Source organism: Mchenga conophoros, linkage group LG6 (genome assembly GCF_057382185.1).
Source record: "Mchenga conophoros isolate Kocher_MC1m ecotype Shallow Benthic linkage group LG6, M_conophoros_male_GT1.1, whole genome shotgun sequence".
NCBI lineage: Eukaryota > Metazoa > Chordata > Actinopteri > Cichliformes > Cichlidae > Mchenga > Mchenga conophoros.
Window position 1 is genome coordinate 42,093,843 of NC_140531.1, and position 21,686 is coordinate 42,115,528.

The 21,686-nt window shown below is 43.1% G+C and overlaps 1 protein-coding gene across 2 annotated transcripts; it reads right to left on the bottom strand.

Moving 5' to 3' along the window:
- Positions 1-3,173: 3,173 nt before the first annotated feature.
- Positions 3,174-12,245, bottom strand: LOC146573360 (uncharacterized). Of its 2 annotated transcripts, none has more exons than XM_085278145.1 (5): positions 12,185-12,245; positions 7,573-7,887; positions 5,016-5,081; positions 4,629-4,745; positions 3,174-4,128 (listed from the first exon to the last, which is right to left on the bottom strand). In XM_085278145.1, the coding sequence occupies exons 1-5, from the start codon at positions 12,240-12,242 to the stop codon at positions 4,037-4,039; spliced, it is 648 nt and encodes a 215-aa protein (XP_085134271.1). In that variant the 5' UTR covers positions 12,243-12,245; the 3' UTR covers positions 3,174-4,036. The 2 variants fall into 2 exon arrangements, with proteins under 2 accessions (XP_085134271.1, XP_085134272.1); XM_085278146.1 differs by lacking the exon at positions 12,185-12,245 and adding an exon at positions 10,619-10,753.
- Between the last annotated feature and the right edge of the window lie 9,441 nt (positions 12,246-21,686).

Below are 21,686 nucleotides of genomic sequence, written 5' to 3' on the forward strand. Positions count from 1 at the left end.
GGACAGCAAAAACTGAGACTTTTTGAAAATGATGACACATTTTAGGCATGTTATGCAGTCAAGTGACCAATTAAATTAAGATACCGGAGGGCATTATACAGCAGTTGTTTTGACAGCCCTATTAAAGATTAATATCACTTTGTACATGCTTCAGATAGCTTTTCTTCAAATTATTTAATTCTCAATTGCCTTCGCAATTTTGTGTTACTTGCAGCAACAACTCCACCTCATTGTTAGTCCATTTAAAAAACTCTGTGCTTTTCCTTGACATTTTGCCGCGACATTTCAAAGACCTGGAAAGTAAATAAGCGGCAGACAGAAATGAGGCAGGTTGAATGGTCTGTGTTACTGTGTTACTCACATAGCACAGCACACACGAACATGAAGCAGCACATCACAGTACGAGCTGTTCACGCCTCAGAGTCTTCAGAGCAGCAGCACCAACGACATTGACCTGAGGCATGCCTTTTAAGGTACACCCCACCCTACCTTTCCTTTTCTCTGGGGAGGGGTATATTTGTCCTTGTGTGTGTCCTGTATTGTTACATCAGCTTGATGTCAGCAGGCTTGGTTTGATGAAAGGCGCTGTAGTTACATCTCAGCAGCTTATCTTGGAAATTACTCCGGTCCCAGTGGCTCACTTGGCATGATTATTAGAAGGATCTCTCTAATTGTTCTGATAAACAATCAGGCACATCTGACTCTGCGTGTTCAGTGTGTGATTCCCAAAGAAAGTGTGCTGTGACTCAGACATGTAGCACACTCAGCATGCACAAAGTTCTTTGTTACTCAGTCACAGCTGAACTTCCTGTCTGCAGTATTTGGGTAGGTGACCTTTTGCTTTTAGGCAGGTTAAAAGCTGGAAATGACCCTGAGGATTTCCTACCTGCTGCACATGTTTGACATATCCAGATATTCACAGTGAGTCACCATGAAGACTCACAGCTCACTGTGTTTGGAGAAGCAACTTTCCTGCTGCTGTTCCTGAGTGTTACTGTGATAAAGAGGCTCAGCATACAGCATTACATCATCACACCAGCAGCTCACCAGTTTACTCAGCGGCGCTCAGTGATCAGTTTCCACAGGTCACAACTTTAGCAGTTACTGGTTGGTGTTCAGTGACAGCCTGATTCCACACTGCAAACATCCAGGTTTAAGAAAGAAGGAAAAGAGGCCGATTCCTAAGCAGCAGTGTCTCCGGGAATAATGCGCTCTTATATTTGAATCTTTGTCCTGTTACAAACCGAGCGGCTGAGCCATAAAGTCAGACTCTTTTTGATGGCTGTCATTCACTGACACACAGCATGTCAGCGTGCTGCACACAGTAATCGTCTGAAGCTGACTCAGCCTTTATGATCCAGCAGCTTTCACTCTCAGGAAGCTTTTAAGACTTCCTAAGTCTTCCTCGTTTCCTCGTGCCAATCGGAAATCTACCCCAGATACAAGAAGCCGACAGAGAACAGAGAAAACAGCGTCACATCTACAATCATCTTCAGGCACTCCTTCACAGACAAACTTGTAACGCGTGCTCAAAGCTGTCAGACAGGCGTTTGACTCTAACTGTTTCTCACTTTATACAGCCGTTAGGATCAGCACATATATCAGGTAAACACCAAAGGAATTTACACCTGGGTCTGCTTCAGCCAAGCTGTGCCTCTCGACGTCACTCAGATTCAGGTAAAACAGGTCAGTGTGCTTATACCTGCACTGTAGTGTATGATAGGAAATCTATTACATGCAGTCGTGTAAATGTGCAGACTTAAAAAAGTCATCATCTCTGATTCATGTGTTACAACACACAAGCTGGTTAAAACACTTTTATCCACACTGAGTGACCCACTGACAGAGGCTGTGTCACACAGAGGGAGCTGTGCTCTGTCTGGTTAAACCAACTTCAATCTGGACTCAGCAGCTCGTGTGTGGCTCATTATCCAGCTGATAATCTCCTGTATCTGATATGAACTTGGCTCCTAATGACACATTTATCATCTACACTTTGTGTGACCTGATCAGATCAGTCACGGCTGCTCTGTAAACTCTGTTTATGAAAGTAAGCAGCTGATTGAAACCAGTGCTTTATAAACTGGAGCGGACATCATGGGGGATGTGACAGCTCCTCAGTCATGTCATTATGTGCACCAGCCGGGCTCGCCGTCACACCCAGACTGAAGGCATCCATTGTTCCTGCAGCAGTGTGTGCGCCTCAGGTCACAACAGGCACAGAGCTGGTATGAAAAGCATGAAGATTACACACAAGTTAATGTTTAAACAATCAGCTGCTGAAAGCAGTGTTTGGATTGATGCTGCCTGAAGCTAGTTTAATTGTACACATCGTATTTAAATGTTTAAGACCAGCAGTGAGACAGGAGACGACATGAAGCCATGGAGTGTGACCACAGCAGGGAAATGAGTTACCATCAGTGTGTGAGATAAAACTGTAACGTTTCCTGTTAACCCGTCTCACAGCTGAACCAGAATCAGGTCTGGCAACAGAACTATGAAAGAGTTCGGACTTTCTTTTTACCAGGACTTTATAAAAGGAATTAGGATTTTCCTGCTTTGTGAGGGTAAACATGTCATTGCCAACCTGAGGAATATCAGGGAGGTGTCCAAAAACCCGTCCACGCTCAGTCTCACTGATCTCCAGAGAGACGCCCACTTCAAACTTGTGAGCGAGTCACTCATCCATGAACTGGAGCCAAATGTTGGACACTTGTTCCTCACTATCATTCACACTTCATGCAAAGGTCCCTTCATAGAAATCAAACGTACACTCTAACAGTCAGGAAGTTCTTTCCTGGTGATGGCTCATCTGTAAAAATGCTCCGTGTTTATAATGACAGTAGACTTTGTGTCCACAGCTGATACAGAGTGTAGCTGTACGTATGTGACCACCAACCAGTGCACGGTTACATGTCCTGAATGTTGTCAGAGCAGAAGCCCTAATTACTCCTGGCGTCAAATTCAGTCAGGATTACAGATTACTGACACAGATTACTGATTACATCTGCAGTCCGTGACAACAGTGAGCCCCGCGGCTTCAAACCACAGACTGTATATAAAAGATCAACAACATGACAGCTGACAAACTACCAACAGAAATCCTGATGTTCAAGGATCAACTTGATCAAACAAAACAAATGAAGTAAAAGTGAATTGATTCTAATCACAGTCTTTATTTCAATGGATGCAAATGTAAGTTTATAACCAGAATTTTATCCACCAGCCGTACAAACACGTGAAATTCTCAGTAAATCAGCATCATTCAGTCTCACTGTGGTTTTTACGTACAGATAACAACGTCAAAGGAAAGGAAAAACTGCCAAAGATCAATCATGTAAAGTCTGTCACACACACTTCACAGGGAGTCTGTACTCTTTGGAAATGTCTTTTATTGCAATATTATTACAACAGTAAACACCAAACAGCCCGGTCTGTCAGAGCTTTTCAAGTTTCCTCAAAATCAGTTTTGGTTTGTTTGGAAAGACGTCGTTCCTGTTTGGTTTAAACCAGGAATATCCAGGAATCGTTTGACATCCAGGGCCACTTACAGCTCACGTTGATCTTAAGTGAGCGAGACAAGTGAAGCTAACTACACATTTAATCCCTGAGATATTTTAACATGACAGAAGAAGAAGAAGTGCCAGTACAGGAGAACATCTCAGCGTTTCTACAGGATTAATGCGTAAAATTACAGGAATATTGTGGCTCTTTGGTGTTATCAGAGACTGACATCCAGAATCAGTGCAACATGTAGATATTCAGTACCTGATGAAGAAAATGTAAAAGCAGCACTGCATATCAGAAAGAGCAGGTCCACTGAGATACATGTGCCAGACTTTAAAAACCTACGACTCTCTCCATGGATGTTACAGGTTCACAGTGCAGCAGCTGCTCTTTGGATCTTTTATAGACAAATGTCTTAAAGAGACAGACAGTAAAGACAGAGGCCATATTTACTGCTATTTACTGCTTGCTGTCAGGTCCGCAGCATTAAACAGGACCTTTGTAACGCTGGACGTCTGTGGGAGGTCCGTTACACATCTGTATCCTGTGTTACATTCTCCTGTCCGGAGGGTCCTCCAGGATCTTCTTGATCACACTCTTCATACCGAACCCGAAACCTTTCTGTGAACAAAAGAAAACACGAAATACGACTGATGACAGTGGATCACGTGTTAAAGACGTCACAGCTGCTCTCTGAAAGAAGAAGAGCAGCTCTGCAGATGCAACAACACTGAACATCTCACTGAGGTTTAGTCGAGCTCTTTTTACAGATCCAGACTGAAAACAACGGACACAAGAGATGCTGACTGTGACTCCTAATGTCTCTCAGTGTGGTGGACACTTCATTAAGTTCATATTAACAACCAGCTGCAGCTGATGCCTGCAGGCTGCTGACCACAGCGTGTGATGGTATTTGTTGTAATATCTGGATAAAAGCTAGAAATGATCAAACCTTCAAAGGATTTTGAAATCTGACTTCCTGGTTTTGCTTTCAGTGACACAGACTGAGAATCTGTCAGCTCATCGTGTCTCATAGTGAGAAAGTTCATTCATCACAGGTGAAGGTAACCCCACAGGAAACTAACCCTAACCCACACTCTTACTTTTATGCTCAAACTGACCTTTGATTTGCTCACGATATTTCCACACAGCACAGAGAAGAACGACCAACACAATCAGTACAGCAACACCAACGATCCAGGGTATCCAGTTCTTTGGAGGCGTAGTTGGTTTTGGACCTGGAACAGACAAAAAGGAGACAACAAGTAGTTTCACTAAAATCAGTGATGTTTATTTCAATGATGAAATTCATGTGAAATATTAAATATTATAACTAAAAACTTCAATAGGAAATCCAAGTACATCACAAAAAATAGACACTGTGAATTAAGAAAGGCGCTCGTCTCTGCCAGAGCAATATAGAAATATAAAAACTGCCCATGTCTGCAGTAATAAATGCTGATGTTTCCATACTGATATATGGAAACGAGCCCTCGCTGAAAACTCACCAGCGGTGCTGTGATCAACTGACGTTTGTGTTGGTGTTGCCGGTGTTGAAGAATAACTGGACAGTTCTGGGGAAACAGGAGGAGTTCATTTAGAGCAAACTCAAATATCTCAGATCAAACAATAACCTCAGCAGCTGAAACACTCAGCGAGCTGAGGTGTGACGGTGGTGGGAAATCACACTCTGAACATGTGCACAAATGAATGTGTGAAACAGACGTTCAGTGTCAGAAAGAATCGATGTGACATCTGTTAAACAGCCGCCCGCCTCATGAGCTCACGTGTGTAATTAAATTAGACAAATTTGGCTGATCGTGAGTGTTCAAATATGGCTTTGTGCATGATATAATATTATAACTATTGAAAATATTAACCTCCTAAGACCTGAAGTCTTTCATGGCGTGTATTTAAAAATTTTCGTTGCTATTTGGTTTGATTGGGACTAGAGCTGGGCGATATGAGATTTTTTCATATCACGATATGTTTTTTTCATTTCAGGCGATAACGATATCTATCACGATATAAGCCAAATAACTATATTTGTAAGATTTAAATGTGCCGTTGCTCACAAGTAAAATGTGAAATAATCAGCAGCTTGTTTTTAAATATTTATTTCCCATAATAAGTTCAACAGGGTAGATGTACTTAAGGAACATGAGACTTTTTCAGATAAATAAAGGCAAATATTGCAAACTACACAAAAGGCAGCCGCTAAAGCGTTTAAGTTTCAAAATAGGACAAACGAAACAGACTAAATTGTCAATTCCACTTAGAAACAAAATATTAATTCTAAAACTAAATCTTAGTTTGTTTTACAGAAGAACAGACAAAACTGACTAACTTTTGTCAATATCAAATAAACTGAGAACTAAAAGGAAATTCTCAATCTCTCCTTGTTGTATAGCTGAGCTTTTCAAACAGTTTTAACAGTTACTTTAGTCTGACAAAAGCCGAATGACGAATTAGCGCTTCCAGTCAGAGACTGAGGCTACGTCCACACGTACACGGGTATTTTTGAAAACGGAGATTTTCCGTTTTCGTTTTAAAAAATAATCCCGTCCACACATAAAGGCAGAAATGAAGGAAAACGCTGCTATGAACATGCCAAAGCAGCAGGTGGCGCTAGATTCCTAACCGTGCAGAAATGTTGGCCAATCAGAAGTCTAGAAGCCTCGGTGGGAAAAAGTAAACAAAGCTGGGGCATAGAAGCAGAACCGAGTCGTATGTGTGGAGGGACAGTAACTGTGTGTATATGTAAGCATTTAAACACTGCAGAGAGTAGAATTAACAGTAACAGTATTGTAGAAATTCATTTCACCGAAACAATAACGTGGCGCACAGTGTGACGCATGCACCAGTTTATTGTATTTCCAGACTTGCTTTCGGCACAATTTACAGTGCAGCTACTCTGTTTTTTGTCAGACTTGAAATAGCCGAAATACCTTCACACTACGGAACTTCTATGGCTCTTCCGTTCGACAATCTCTCCGGCGTTGGAACCATCATCTGTTTTCTCTTCGGTCACGCTCGGTTGATTTTTCTAGTCGGCACACTCATTTCCTCCATTACCCGCTGGCTGCTTCCCAAACAAACACACGTGCGGCTTGGCACTTGTGCTGCACGTAACAAGTCACGCGACGTGACGCTGCGGCTGTGATTGGTTCGGCTCTGCGCTACTTAATTTGGATTGGCTGACCTTTTTTTTTTTTTTTTTTTTAAGAGGACAAGAGCGGCGAGGTCTATCGTGATAGCTTAATTTCTCTATCGAGTAAAAGTTATATCGCGATACATATCGTTATCGTTCTATCGCCCAGCTCTAATTGGGACCCAATGAATGTAAAAACAAATAATTACCAGATTTTTTTTCACTTGATTTTTGTTTCTGACAAGAATGAGAGCCACATATGAGGACATTTGTTTAAAATTTCGATAGAACAGTGGCAGTGTAATGTCCTCGTAAGTGGATATCAGGCCCTTGTAGAGAAATATGAAGTATTTTGGTCTAGACATCAAAAAATGTGATGTCCACATATGTGGACGCCAGGTCCTAGGAGGCCAAAGGAAAATTTTAAAAATTTTAAATGAAACTCAATTTCCCATCAGCCTCTGACTTTCCCAGGGTCACTGTCACATCTGATAATGAGTTAATGATGCTGATGCTTTTATTGTGAAGGATCCATGCTGAATGGGTTTTTAATGTGACTTCATGATTTAACCTAAGGAGCTTGGAAAGAAAAGCATATGGACTTCTGTAACTTAAAGAAGTCCATATGCTTTTCTTTCCAAGCTCCTTAGTTTCTCGTAAGGCCCTGAGTTATGCACATTCAGTAGCTTCTAAATTAACATGTCACTAATAAAAGTCCTATTATCGAATAATGTATTTTCCACACTCCTTAAATTTAAATTTAAAACACTCCTTAGACTACGATGACCTGGATGACTGAGAACCTTCACAGAAATATTCATGATGTAACATTTCTCATAATAAGAAGAAATAATGGTAAATAATGTGACGCTAACTAAAGTGTGTTTGTGTTATGTGACTATACTACTACTCACCCACAACAGTCAGGTTAAAGCTTTGAGATGACCCATTTTTACTGAAGATCTCACAGTTGTAGAGTCCGCTGTCGTTGGCAGTGAGGGATCGAATCGTCAGAGATCCGTTTGCATCCAGCTGGAACTTTTCTGATAGTTTAGTCTCAGATGTTCCATCATCATAGCTGATGATGACTTTGTACTTCGGACCATAAGACCAGACAATGTCAGCGTCTCTGTCTACCTCGGTGGCTCCAATGTGCAGGCATACATCCCCTCCAACCTTCCCCACCACTGGTTTAACATCCCTCTGTCCACGAGCTCGACACACGGCCACTGTGAGAGACAGAGCGGGACACAGAAGAGTGGTGGTGTTATGACTCAGCCCCGCCTGTGTGAGTGAACTCGAACCAGAGTTTGGAAGATACTCCACCGAAAATCCTGCTGTGCTAGTTAAACAACACAGTTTCTATGGAAACCACAAGGTTATTTTTCCAACATCAATTTGTTGACAGACTTTAATTTTCATTTAATCTCGACTATGAATCAGGACTCAAACATCATGGTGGAGTCTAATTACTCCATCACCTCTCCCCCACCCTGCAGAGGTGGCACTTCCCTGTGCACTAAAAGACAAAACAAGAAAGGCAAGATGTGTGTACATGTGTGTGTGTGTGTAAACGGGAATTTCCTGCTACATGGCTTTAATACATAAAAGAAGAAAACCACCTCTCTGCTGTTGTATGCAGGACAACTTGAATAATTTTAGCTTTTCTGACTGTTGCATTATTTGATGAAGTGAACAGACTTAAATATTTTACCAGTGTGCTACTTAGCTCAGTCCCAGATGAGGCACGTGCACTCAGAACAACTGATGGTTTTTAAAGAAAAAGAAGAAAAGAAGAAAAAGAAGAGACACACACACACACACACACACGTGAGGTTGCATCATTATAAACACATCCTTTAAAGTTCAGCCTGCTGAGGCTTCGACACCAAACATGCAGGCATGGTGAGCACGCTGGAGGAGTAGTGTGGGAGCTTGTTCTGTGAGAACATCTCCACCTCCATCAAGGTCACAAACACCAGAACAGCAGCGTACTGCACCGGTGTCCAGAGCTCCCACGGAAATTTAAGTCAGCACATCCTGGCTCCACAGACGTGCTAAGGGCCAGTGGCGGTGCTAGCCTGTTTGGCGCTCTGGGAGAACACTCCCTCTGGCGCCCCTCTATGCTGTTGCATGCTGGGGCAGCAGGTTGAGGGTCACAGATGCCAACAGACTAAACGAATCCGTAAGGCCAGTAATGCTGTGAGGATGGAGCTGGACTCTGTTGGGTGGTGTCTGAGAGGCAGATGTTGTCCAAGATAAAGACAATGTTGGATAACACCTCCCACCCACTCCATGACATGCTGGCTACTCACAGGAGCACGTTTAGTAAGAGACTGAGAGTACCCACAATGCACCACTGACCGACACAGGAATCATTCCTGCCTGTGACCATCTCCCTGTACAACTCCTCCATCTAACACACTGTAATCACTGCAGTAGTTACAGCCTTTTTACACACTCTTTATTACTCTGTAATATTCTTATCAATTTTCTTGATATTTATTTATAATCACCTCTGTTAATCCTTCATATTTATAATTGACTGATCTGTATATATTACTGCTATTTCCTAAATGTGTAAAAGCTGTAACATAAGGTATTGTTTGGAGTTTAGTCTGTTACTATTTTTACCATTTCTTCTTGGAGCAACTGTAACCCACATAATTTCCTTAAAGATTAATAAAGTATTCTGATTCTGATTGTTCCAGGATGACCTGCTATTATCCAATCACACGTCTGCTTACCTGCATCTGTTGCTGGTTTCTCCTCCTCTTCTTTTCTCTTTTTTTCTAAACTGATCTTTTGAACTTTTCTTGTCCATCTTCCATCGGTTTAATTTTGCCCTCCAGTATGAACACCCATCCCCTACAACCTACACCTTAGTTCACAGATTCACTTTGTCTGAGGTTTATTTCTGGGCTTTCACACAACCCAGGATTCAAATCATGAATACACAATGGGCTTGGATTTACAACATTATGAATGAAATGTCCCGTTGGAAGCAGCGGGTCTCCCTCCCCTGTCGACGGGTTGTGTGAGACTTTAAATCATTAAACTGTAAAATATAAATTTAAATTGTTATTGATCCTTTACCCCGAGTCCTAAAGTGTATATTTATTTTCTTACTCTTCTTATATTTATTGTTTGTTTACTTGCACTGCTGTAACTGCAGCCTCGTCGTCTCGTCTCTCTATGTGCTGGACTGTCTGTAGCGGAGATGACAATAAAGTTTACTTTGACTTTGACCGGCTCCAGCCGGTCAGAGAATCCCCCGCCGCCCCGCCCTCTCCTCCAAGCAGCAGGCGTACCTGGCGTGTCGGCAGCATGAGGGCTGGCACCATTTTTTTTTTCCCGATGCCCGTGATGCCGCCCTGGGCAACATGTCGCCCGTATCAAAAACCGCTACTGCTAAGGGCAGGCAGAGAGAAGGACTCAGAACACCGAAGCCCAAGCAGGGTACCGGGCGGCACGACCCAGCCCCAAACGAGCGAGACAGCAGACCCCAAACGGCACCCACCCGATCCCCACACTCCCTGACCCTCACCAGTTTTTCAAGTATCTTTATAACTGTGATATTGTACCTACATTTTTACCAATCCGGTTCTTTTTGGCCTCTTAAAATATGGGTACAGAACTACTGTAACATTCCTCTGGGCCAAATCTGTCTTAGAGAGACATTTATAATGTCAGCGACAATTTTAACTGGAGTTTTAACTAAACAAAGTCAAAAGCTGATCGCGCCTTCAACCTTCTGACTGGATCTCATTCGGCACAGGCCGGTCACCGGCACTCCCGCCCCTCCAGGAGCTACACACACCTTGCTGTCATCTGCACTAATATCCAAAATGTAATAACCTCTAACGCCACCTGTTTGTTGTGCGAAAGTTTGACAAACGCAGATTTGTCTTCAAAAAAGGAAAAGGAGGCAATTTATAATTAAAAAGGAGAGTTACTCACACAGAGCGGACACGAGGAAGACCAAGCAGCTCATCCTCACGCACGAGCAGCCACAGAATGGGCGCGTGTGAGGAATTGGACCGCTTTTTAATCTGTTACTTTCTTGCCTCACTGCTTCCTGCTGTGTGTGACGCCACGCCCTGCGCCCTGCGCCCTGCGGATACTGTTTGTGCCCAGTAAAAGTTTCGCGCTGCCGTGATTAAAGTTCCAACCAGACACTGACAGACACACTTCACCATCAGTCGGGATAGTTGCAAAGCTTTCTTCTGTATTACCGTGTGTCAGTAATCTGACAGCACTGACTACATCTGCGGTCTGTGACAACAGTTAACCCCCCGGCTTCAAACCACAGACTGTATATAAAGATCAACAACGTGACAGCTGACAAATTACCAACAGAAATCCTGATCTTCAAGGATCAATTTGATCACAAAAAATAAATACAGTAAAAGTGAATTGATTCTAATCACAATGTTTATTTAAACGGATGTAAATGTAAGTTTATAACCAGAACTTTATCCACCATCTGTACAAATACATGAAATTCCAGCAGCATTCTCAGTAAATCAGCATCATTCAGTCTCACTGTGGTTTTTACGTACAGATAACAACGTCAAAGGAAAGGAAAAACTACCAAAGTGAAGCTGATTACACATTTAATGCAGCCCAGCCCTCCTGTCTTTAGACTGTCTGTGTGTGTAAACAGGGGAATTTCCTGTTAAACTTCTTGAATCAGGGTGCACATGTAAGCACTGATCTGGTGTGGCGCACAGGAAAACCTGTTTATCAGGGTGTGTTCTGGGTCTTACAGGTGTTCTCAAACAGGGGTACATTTTTTCCAAGGACCTCTTTATAATCCTCATGCTGATAAAACAGTTTGTTTTACGATCAGATGCTTCATTTGTTAGCACTTAAAGACTCCCAACATGTTTGGGTCTTCCATCATTATTCCAATAAAGTCAAACTCAAAGTATAATTTTAGCTGGGGTGGACAGACTTAAACATTTTACTAGCATGCAAATTAGCTCAGTCCCAGATGAGGCACGTGCAGACCCCCTGCACTCAGCCCAACAGCCCAGTGAGAAACACATCACTTAATACTTCAGATGAAACAGCTGAAGCAGAGAGAAGAGATGCTGATCAAAACTACGTCTCAAAGACAAACAGAAGAACTCAGCGTAGAGAAAATAAAAAGTCCCTTTCATAGTTATCAACAACACCATCACCTCAATGACAGACACACTCCTGACTGTAGGACCAGGTCTTATAATGACACTTCACAAAGCAGTCAACACAGAAAACCAGCACAGGTTTCCTGTGTTGACTGCTTTGTGATTCAGCCAGAAGCTCCTGTTTAAAAGCTTCAGGAATCAAACACACACAGAGCATAACCACACACACGTTACTGTTACACACATGTTACTGTTACACACACATTAGTCCTCTGCACTAACATCCAAGCTGATGCAATGAACTCTAACATGACCTGTTTGCTGTGTGGAAGTTTGACAAACACAGATTTGTATTTAAAAAGGCAAACGATGATGAAAAAGGAGAATTACTCACACAGAGGGACAAACACGAGGAAGAAGAAGCAGCGGTGCATTGAAGGAGAGCAGCTCATTCCTCAGCAGCAGCAGCAGAATGAGAGTGTGACAGACCTTCAGGCTAAGTATAAACAAGACCCGCCCTCCAATGTGACCACCCACTCTCTCTTACATCTGCGTCCCTGCTTCCTGCTGAGTGTGAACTCTTTCAGACTATTCAGACCCGTTCACAGAAATACCGCTCGCTTTTGACTCGACCACGACTACAAGACATGTGAGGACCAACCAGGGGAAAAGTTCCAAAACTTTTAGTTCACAAGTGATTGAACCTGATTGGAGTTTAATGATTAATAATACCGTGGAACTGGTTCGTTCACTTAGACTAAGCTGCCTGCTGTCGGCTGCAGTTACAGCATGTTAGAAATGACTTGGCAGAAAATGAGAAACAATAATGTTGAGTGTTTTCTCCATCAGCACCCTCATACATGCTCACAGGGTCAAAGGTAAAAGCCACACAGGCTTTACTATAGTTATTACAGTTATGAACAATCAGCCAAATGATTGAACGTGATGTGAACGTTTGACAGAGGGAAGGATGACAGCAGAACAGCGTGCAGCGGCTGCAGCTGAGGCACAGACTGGCCTCATGTTTCCAGGTTCATCAGGTTCTTGGTTGCTTTGTTCACGACTCACAGGAAATCTGACAGAGCCACACTTGGACGCTGTCTCTGTCCTGTCTTATATATCGTTGTCCCCACCTTCAGCTGAGTAACAGCCACGTCCACCTGCTGTGGGGGAAGGTGGATGGTGACTAATGAATTGGGACTAACTAAAGCTAAACCTGCTCACATAAGCACATAAACTTCACGATAACCATGTTGCATTTGACACGTTTGTCTGTGCCGACATCAACACTTAGAAAGGACGGAGAAACTGACAGAACATGCAGATACTTTTAATAGGTCGTGTTGTTTTACAGTCACGTGTCTGAGCTGAAGCTTCAAACAGCTCCAATAAAAGCTTCATATGACAGAAACTACTGCAGTACATACAGATCATCATGGAGGAAGGAGAAAGCGTGTGGCTCTGAGGCACAGTCGGGTCGTAAACAAACAGTCATGTGAGGCTTTTGTTTCAGCACCAAAGATTTCACACACGTTACCTGCAGGAACATGAAACAGCTTGTTGTGATGAGAGCTGTGAGGCAGTCAATAACCAGCTGAACGAGAACGAAGCTGGACGTTAATGAAATCATGTTGTGGCCATTTTATTGAATTCTTACAAATCATTATTGTTTTTTATTTAAAACAGTAAGAAATAAAAATTTCTCACTCGTGGAACTAATAAAGGACATTGTTGCACAAATCTTGTGCTTCGTCCAGATGCAACTTTGTGAAGCGAAGCTGTGATGTTATCTTCTTTTTAGAGACAAGAGAGACGAGGTACAGTCTTTCTCCAGTGGTGCTGTCATGAACTTTAACCTTTTGGGGGTTTTTTTTCTTTGCACATGTTATAAATGTGAGTCAGCTGGAGGCTCCTTGTTTCCCCTCTGCCTGCTCAGTCCAGGCTGAGTCCTGTGAGCATTTCCCTTCCAGACAGCTGCCAACCACAAACTGTTTCCATTTCTCCCTGAAGCCACCGTTGTGCACTTGTTTCTTCCTCTCTGGTATGAAGGGTGTGTGTGCAGCCAGCTAAGTCTCTCTCAAAGACAGTGCATTAAACACAGATGGGCAACGACTGAAAACATACGGCCAAAGTGACCCAGGCTCAGGGACAAGTTTGTCAAACTGAAACACAAAACTGTCTTAAACAACAGAGGAGGAGCACAGTGGAGAGGACTTATGTATGACTCCCCTTTTTGAAGGAGGAAGCACTTTCTATCTGCACTGACTGTTGTGTGTCTGTGAGCAGCTGTTGTATGGTCATTAAAAGGGTAAGTTCAGAGCAGTCAGGTGGCATCGATTACATGTATTAACCTGTCTCACAGTATTGTGTGAGCTCACTGTGTGATCAGAGTCAGCAACAGTCAGTTTACTGTCCACACATTCACAATTAGTGGCTATAAAACACAAATGAATTTAAACATGCTGAAGCGCTTTGAAGTTTTCAGTTTGTGGCTGTAATTTGTCCTGATGTTCTCCAGCCTGCAGCTCTCACACTGCTGAAGCACAGAGACGCATGTCCGACTGATCTGGTCAAGACTGGTGTATACTCAGAGGATTTCCTCTCCTGCCTGTCAGATGTGTTTTATTCTGACCTTCAGTCATTTACAGTCAACCATTTAGAGACTTTTTATTAACTCAAAATGATTGAAAGCATTTGAATTCTTTGTGAGTAACTGTGAATGATCTCTGTCTCTCACTTAGATCCAGGCCTCAGTGTCCGCGGGACGTTTACAGCCTTGATTCTAGAAACACTTTTAATCATTAATGATGAGGCCTTGTTTAAACCTCGCCTGTTTAAACGCTACAGGTCTGACACTTTAGTTTGTGGGCAGATCAAAGTGAAATTAATCGAACTGGTTTTATATTCTCAGTGACCAACAGCTGATTGATGATGTGAGACAGGACAGAAGCAGCAGGAGGAACTCTGAGGTGTTCAGAGACAGACTGTCTGCTCACATCCAGATAATCAGGCGGCGTTTCATCACACAGATGGACATTGACTCAAAACATACGGCCAAAGCGACCCAGGAGTTTATTAAAGCAAAGGAGAGGAATATTCTTGATGCAGAGTCACCTGATCGTATCCCAGTTGAGCATTTCACTTGTTGAAGACTAAACTTTGGACAGAGTCCCACAAACAAACAGCGACTGAGAGCTGCTGCAGTACAGATCCAACATGAGAAAAAGTGCACACTCTGAAACACAAAGCTGTTTTAAGAAACGGAGGAAGAGCGCAGCGGAGCAGCACTTATGTATGAATTTGCTTTCTTGGAGGAGGAAGCACTTTCTCTCTGCACTGACTGTTGTGTGTCTGTGAGCAGCTGCAGGAACAAAGACGATGGAGCCAGTTTGAAGTGCGACTGTAGGGTTAGGGTTTGCTCCACCCGACTGAAATATTATACTTCATACTTTATGTACTTTAAGTATACTTTATTGAGCCTCGTCAGTAAATTCCCTCAGTGAAGCAGTGGGCAGCCATTGGGGGGGGAGCAGTGTGTAGGGACGGTAACTTGCTCAGGGGTACCTCAGGGTAGCCGTTCAGTGCATTCGTACCCCCAACCTTCCGATCATGGGGCCACCACTCTACGCACTGAGCTATCCCTGCAGCGACAGTGTAAAAAGTCCAAAATCTAAGCACGCACTCAAAGTATCAGTCACACAGTTATTTGTTTTTTTAACTTGAATATGAAACATTATTTTATTACAGATTAACGTTGCTGCTTTAACTGCACTCTGCCTGGTGTAAAAATCCCCTGAGTGGAGGCCCCGTCTCAGTGACTCATCCTCCGAGCAGCAGCAGCTCTGGGACCAGTTTGCAGATGTAATATTAGACTTGCATGTTTGCACTGTAATATAACAGCGAGCACAAAGTCCTGCTGCAGTTAATTCAAACTTCCTAGAAAATACAAATGAGACAAATCCTGATCTGATTTCCAAACATGGTTAAAAGTTTGAATAAGATAAACTAAAAAAAGCAGTAATTACTGAAATAAAATGTTAATGTAAGTAGTAAATACATCCCAGTACTGCAGTTTATGATTTCAGTGGTTTCAATAAACAGTGAAAATTTCAAAATAAAAGTGAGAAAGGAAACAAAACGCAGAAGCACGTTTCAGAAATACTGTGGACGAAGTTAAAGGTGTCCTCAGACCGCACCACGATCATGTGACACAATGACATGCTTGGTCTGTCCAGTATCACCCAGGCGTGTACGTGAACTGAAACCAGAGCTGACTGAAGATGAAAGTTTCCTGTTTCATAATGTTGTTCGTCGACTTGAATTCCAGTCTGTGGTTTTCTTTCGTGCCGGCACGCTCTCTGTTTGACAGATGAGTAAACAGTTTTATTTCAATATGTTCACTTTCTATCAGGAAACGATGTCTGTGCTTCCATTAGCCCAGCTTCAGGCCTGCAGGTTTTTCTCACCCTGGGTCAGCACACCTGAATCACATGATTAGTTCATTATCAGGCCTCTGGAGAACTGAAGACATGTCGAGGAGGTCATTTATCCATTTAAATCAGCTGTGTTGGATCAAGGACACATCTAAACCTGCAGGACACCGGCCCTCGAGGCCTGGAGCTCCCCAAACCTGCTTCAGGCTGTGTGGCTCTGACCTTGCAGTAACAGCAGCTCGTGGTCCTTTTTTAACAGAAAACATGAAGTTGCTGTCTGTCATATAGAATAGAATAGCTCTTTATAGTCACTCTTACAAGAACAATGAAAGGCAGTTTGGCATCTCTGCATGTTGGATGTTGGTTGCATTAAAATATAAATACAAATACGTTATAATTAAGGTGTAATGTCCATGAGTTTTGGCAGCGCACTTATCCTCCAATCAGGGTGGAGGAAGGGCATGTTTGACAGCCTGTGGGTAAAAACTTCTATTGAGTCTGTTTGTCTTCGACCTGATGGACCTGCAGGTTTTATAATGGTGTTACTGGTGTGGATTAAGGAACAGTCATGGGTGAAAAGTGAGTATAAGAGGACTGAGCTGTTCAAAACATTTGGTAATTATGGGTATTATGGACGATAGTCATTCAAGCAGCTCACTTTGGCACTGGAACGATGGTGGCTGACTTAAAGAAGGATGGTTCTACAGACTGTAGCAGTGAAAACCTCTGCTGGTTGGTCTGCACATGCTTTAAGCACTCTACCGGCTACATCGCCAGGTCCAGCTGCTTTCCTCGCGTTGACTCTGCACAGTGTGGCTCCAACCTGATGCTGCTCCAGCTGGATGGGGGCGTCGTCCCTCTCTGTAACGGCAGGATGGGTGATGGTGTCCCTGTTTTCTTGGTCAAAGCAGGTAAAGAAATGGTTTAGGGTGTCAGATGATGTCTGGGAGGTTTGTGTGCGACTGTCTTTGTAGCCAGTGAGTGTCTTGATCGCCTGCCACATGTTTCTGGAGTTGTTTGTGTTAAAGTGTTCCTCGATACGCTGTTTATATTTGCACTTGGCATGTTTTATGCCTTTAAGCAGAGATTGGTGTGCCTCTTTGCAGACTTGTTGGTCTCCTGATTTCAAGGCGCTGTCACGTGCTCTTAGTAGGGCTCTCACCTCACTGTTGAGCCATGGCTTCTGGTTTGGGATATAAAAACCAAACAGAAAACACAGCCAGCAGCCACAAACCTGACTCCAAACTCCTGGAGATTTTCTCTCCACTCACTCACCTACTGCTAAACTGAGCCTCTGAGAGAATCTAGCTGCTGCTTATCAACCTGAGAAGGATTAAAAGGCCAAAACACTGAGAGGTCCAAATTCACGACTGACCTGATTATCCCGTCTGCACTGTGACAGGAACTGTGGAAGTCTGCGGCGTGCATTTAAAGTGCCGTGCAGACAACCAGCTCTCACTGGGAGGTCGGCCACAATCCTCAACTCATTCAACAAGCCACTGTGGAAATGTGCACAGTGGGTCACTGAGGCAGGAAACACTCGGGTATCACGGTTTCCTCGGACGAGTGATGCAACACAAAAAAGAAAAACTGTTTCATTACGCAGATGTTAAAGTGCACAAAGTGGTGTTTGATGTTTCTGATGAACAGCCCTTAGTCCCTCTGAGCCTGGAAGAGCTTTTTCAGGGTAAACCAGATTAATACCACCTCATGTGTTTTAACACAAACTAGACCAAACTGTAAAACTCACCATGACGCCATGACATGTGACACCAAAGGGAAAGTGAACCCTAAAGACAAACTCCGTTTCCCAAGAAAATGATCATTTTTGTCATCACAAAGGGAAAATTCACATGTGTGCATTGCTTTAACATGTGATGGGGGGTCAACAGTCACTCACATATATCAGCTAGCTAGTTTTAGCTAGCTGATATATGTGGCCTTTCTGTTTAGTTAGCATGTGTACTGGTTGCAGGTCACCATCCAGACCACAGCTGCACCAAGCTGGGATAACATTTATGAACAATTTTGACAGACATGCAGATTGAATATATATGAATGAAATTTGGTCCATGGGCCTTGATTTTGAGGAAGTCCAGTCTGAATCAAAACGCCTAAAGAGGAAGTACTGTCAGTGAGGACATATTTTGCTGTTTCCCTCGCAGGGAGTCCATGCTTTACATGTTTGAGCACGTTCAGCAGTGCGAGAACAGGTTGAAAGGCTGGAGCCGAGGTTCAGGTGAGGCTTCGGGTCACCTGTCAGACAGACGTGCAACTGAAACCTCAGACTACATAATCCAAATTGCAAAGAATCAGAAATACAGATGATAAACTTAGCTCATCAAAACAGGACAAACCAAACGTTAAACCACTTCAAACCTGGGCTGTTACATCTTTGTAAAGTTCATGCTACACACAGATCAGACGAGGGCTGGTTTAAGGTCTAAAGAAAGAAAACAAAACTGCAACATTAAAACCCCAAAGTAAACATCATATATAAAGAATGCAGTCAGAAGTGCGCTCTGAAACAAACCACCCGATGCTCCCACGCCCTTTTATCACATTATTTTTGTTTGGAACTCAAAAGGCCGTGACCAGTCACATCCCCGTGTTTCTTAAACCACTCTGTAACTAAGTGTGTGTTTAAACACACCTAGTGACCCTCAGTGACATCAGTCCCTCCTCTCACCCCACCCACCCGTGATAGAAGGCTGCCCCTCAGTTTAGAGACAAGAGAAACAAGGTACAGTCTTTCTCCAACGGTGCTGTCATGAACTTTAACCTTTAACGTGTTAACTGTGGCCTGTACACTCTAAGATGCAGTACTTGATCTTTTTTTTCTTTATGTGTTTTACAAAGCAGAGTCGCCTGGAAACTCCTCATTTCCCCCTCTGCCTGCTCAGCCCTGATCCTCTGGGAGTCTGGTGAGCAATTACCCTCCACGGAGTTTCCATTTCTCACTTTGTGAAAACTTTCTTCTTCCTCTCTGGTATGAAGTGTGTGTGTGTGTGTGTGTGTGTGTGTGTGTGTGTGTGTGTGTGGTTAAAGGCTGACTTCCCTCCAGCTCCTGCTGCCTTGGCTCTTGCGCTGTGCGCAGTATGAATGGATGTCTTACCACATATTGAGCAGCCATGTGTGGCATGTTTGATCAGTTTGGCTTTTTCTCCTTTATATTCTGGATGTGTGTGTGTGTGTGTGTGTGTGTGTGTGTGTGTGTGTGTGTGTGTGTGTGTGTGTGTGTGTGTGTGTGTGTGCAGCCTGCTAAGTCTCTCTCATGGACAGTGCACTCTTTATGTTACGCTGTTTATATTTATCTGTTGTTTTCCTTCTATATAGTTACAGTTGAATGTGTGAATGTGTGAATGTGTGTGTGGATGACTGGATGTGTGAAGTGCTTTTGGGTCCTTAAGGACTAGTAAAAGTGCGATACAAATACAGGCCATTTACCATATATATTTGGACACTCACACACATTTTTACCCGTTTACTGAAACATAGTCTGATTATAGTTATATAATGGACATGGACATAACGTGTAGACTCAGCTTTCATTTCAGGGTGTCCACACTAACTGCAGGCTTTAGGAGTGCCAGTGGTGCTGGGACACTAGTGTTTATTGATGATGTGAGACAGGACAGAAGCAGCAGGATGAGCTCTGAGGTGTTCAGAGACAGACTGTCTGCTCACATCCAGATAATCAGGCGGCGTTTCATAACACGGATGGACATTGACTCAAAACATACGGCCAAAGCGACCCAGCCTCAGGGACAGGTTTGTCAAACTGAAACACAAAGCTGTCTTAAACAACAGAGGAAGAGCACAGTGGAGCAGGACTTATGTATGACTTCGCTTTTTGAAGGAGGAAGCACTTTCTCTCTGCACTGACTGTTGTGTGTCTGTGAGCAGCGGCAGGAACAAAGACGATGGAGCCAGTTTGAAGTCTGACTGTAGGGTTAGGGTTTGCTCCAGTCGACTGAAATATTAGCAGCATTCACAGAGGCAGTGTAAAAAGTCAAATATCACCCACACAGCTGCCTGAACTGAAACCAAAGCTGACTGAAGACGAAGAGTTTGCTGTTTCTCATGATGCTGATCATCAGCTCGCTTGGATGCCACAGTTTGTGGTTTTCCTTTGTGTCGGGCTACACAATCCACTCATGTGTGACAGTAACTCAATTCAAACATGGTTTACATGAGTTTGACAGATGAGCTGACATATTAGAATAAACAGCTTTAGCCTGTGTGGCTCTGACCTTGCAGCCGTTCAGTTTGCTGGTCATCAGTAATAATCAGAGAGAATCTAGCTGCTGTTTATCAACCTGAGAAGGATTAAAAGGTCAAAACACTGAAAGGTCCAAATTCACGACCACTCTGGGACTGACACGATTATCCCGTCTGCACTGTGACAGGAACTGTGGAAGTCTGTGTAGTGCAGACAAACAGCTCTCACTGTGAGGTCGGCCACAAGCCTCAACTCTTTCAACAAGCCACTGTGGAAATGTGCACAGTGGGTCACGCCCAGAGTGCTTCAGTGATGAAACTCAAAAAAGTAAAACAGTTTTGTTATGCAGATGTTAAAGTGCACATTCTCATGTTTGTGTTTAAATGTTTAAATGGTCTTGCCCCAACTTACCTCTCTGAGCTTCTGCATCCTTACTCACCCCCAGGTCTCTCAGGTCAGCTGACAAGCTGCTCCTGGAGGTACCCAGGTCCAAGAGAAAGCTCAGAGGGGATAGGGCCTTCTCTATTGTTGCTCCTAATCTGTGGAACAATCTTTCCCAGCACATTAGAGAGGCCCCTTCACTGTCCACTTTTAAAACACGTCTTAAAACCCATTTTTACTTTTTGGCTTATGACACAGTCTGACCCTGATTTTATTGTTTTAAATGTGTTTTTTTTTTAATATACATATATTTTACTTATCTTATATTATTATTACTATTTTTCTCTCTCTTGTTTTTTTTAATTTTTTTTTTAACATGCTCAATGTATCATGTTTGGCATGTCAAGTGTACAGCACTTTGTGTTCAGCTGGTGGCTGATCTGAAAGCGCTATATAAATAAATTGCTTGCTTGCACAAACCGGTATTTCATGATTTTGATTTATACCCCTTACTTCATCTTAACCTGGAAGGTTTTTTCAGGCTGAAGCTCAACAGGTCTTAAAATCAGGTTAAAACCACCAAAGTTTCTCTGAGCTGGTTTTAACCTGATTCGCAAGAAAATGTTCTGGTTTGTCATCATAAAGGGAAAATTCACATGTGTGCATTGCTTTAACATGTGAAGGCTGATCAACAGTCACTCACAGATATCAGCTAGCTAGTTTTAGCTATCAGCTAGCTAGTTTTAGCTATCGCTAGCTATCAGCTAGCTAGTTTTAGCTAGCTGATACCTGTGGCCTTTCTGTTTATTTAGCATGTGCACTGGTTGCAGGTCACCATCCAGACCACAGCAACAGTATTC

Bases quoted from the DNA above. Each gene is read 5' to 3' on its own strand.
- LOC146573360 (XM_085278145.1), bottom strand. From the start codon at position 12,242: ATGAGCTGCTCTCCTTCAATGCACCGCTGCTTCTTCTTCCTCGTGTTT. The intron at 5,082-7,572 runs GTGAGTAGTAGT...CTGTTTCCCCAG, and splicing joins CTTTAACCTGACTGTTGTGG to AACTGTCCAGTTATTCTTCA. The intron at 4,129-4,628 runs GTCAGTTTGAGC...TTTTGTTCACAG, and splicing joins ATATCGTGAGCAAATCAAAG to AAAGGTTTCGGGTTCGGTAT.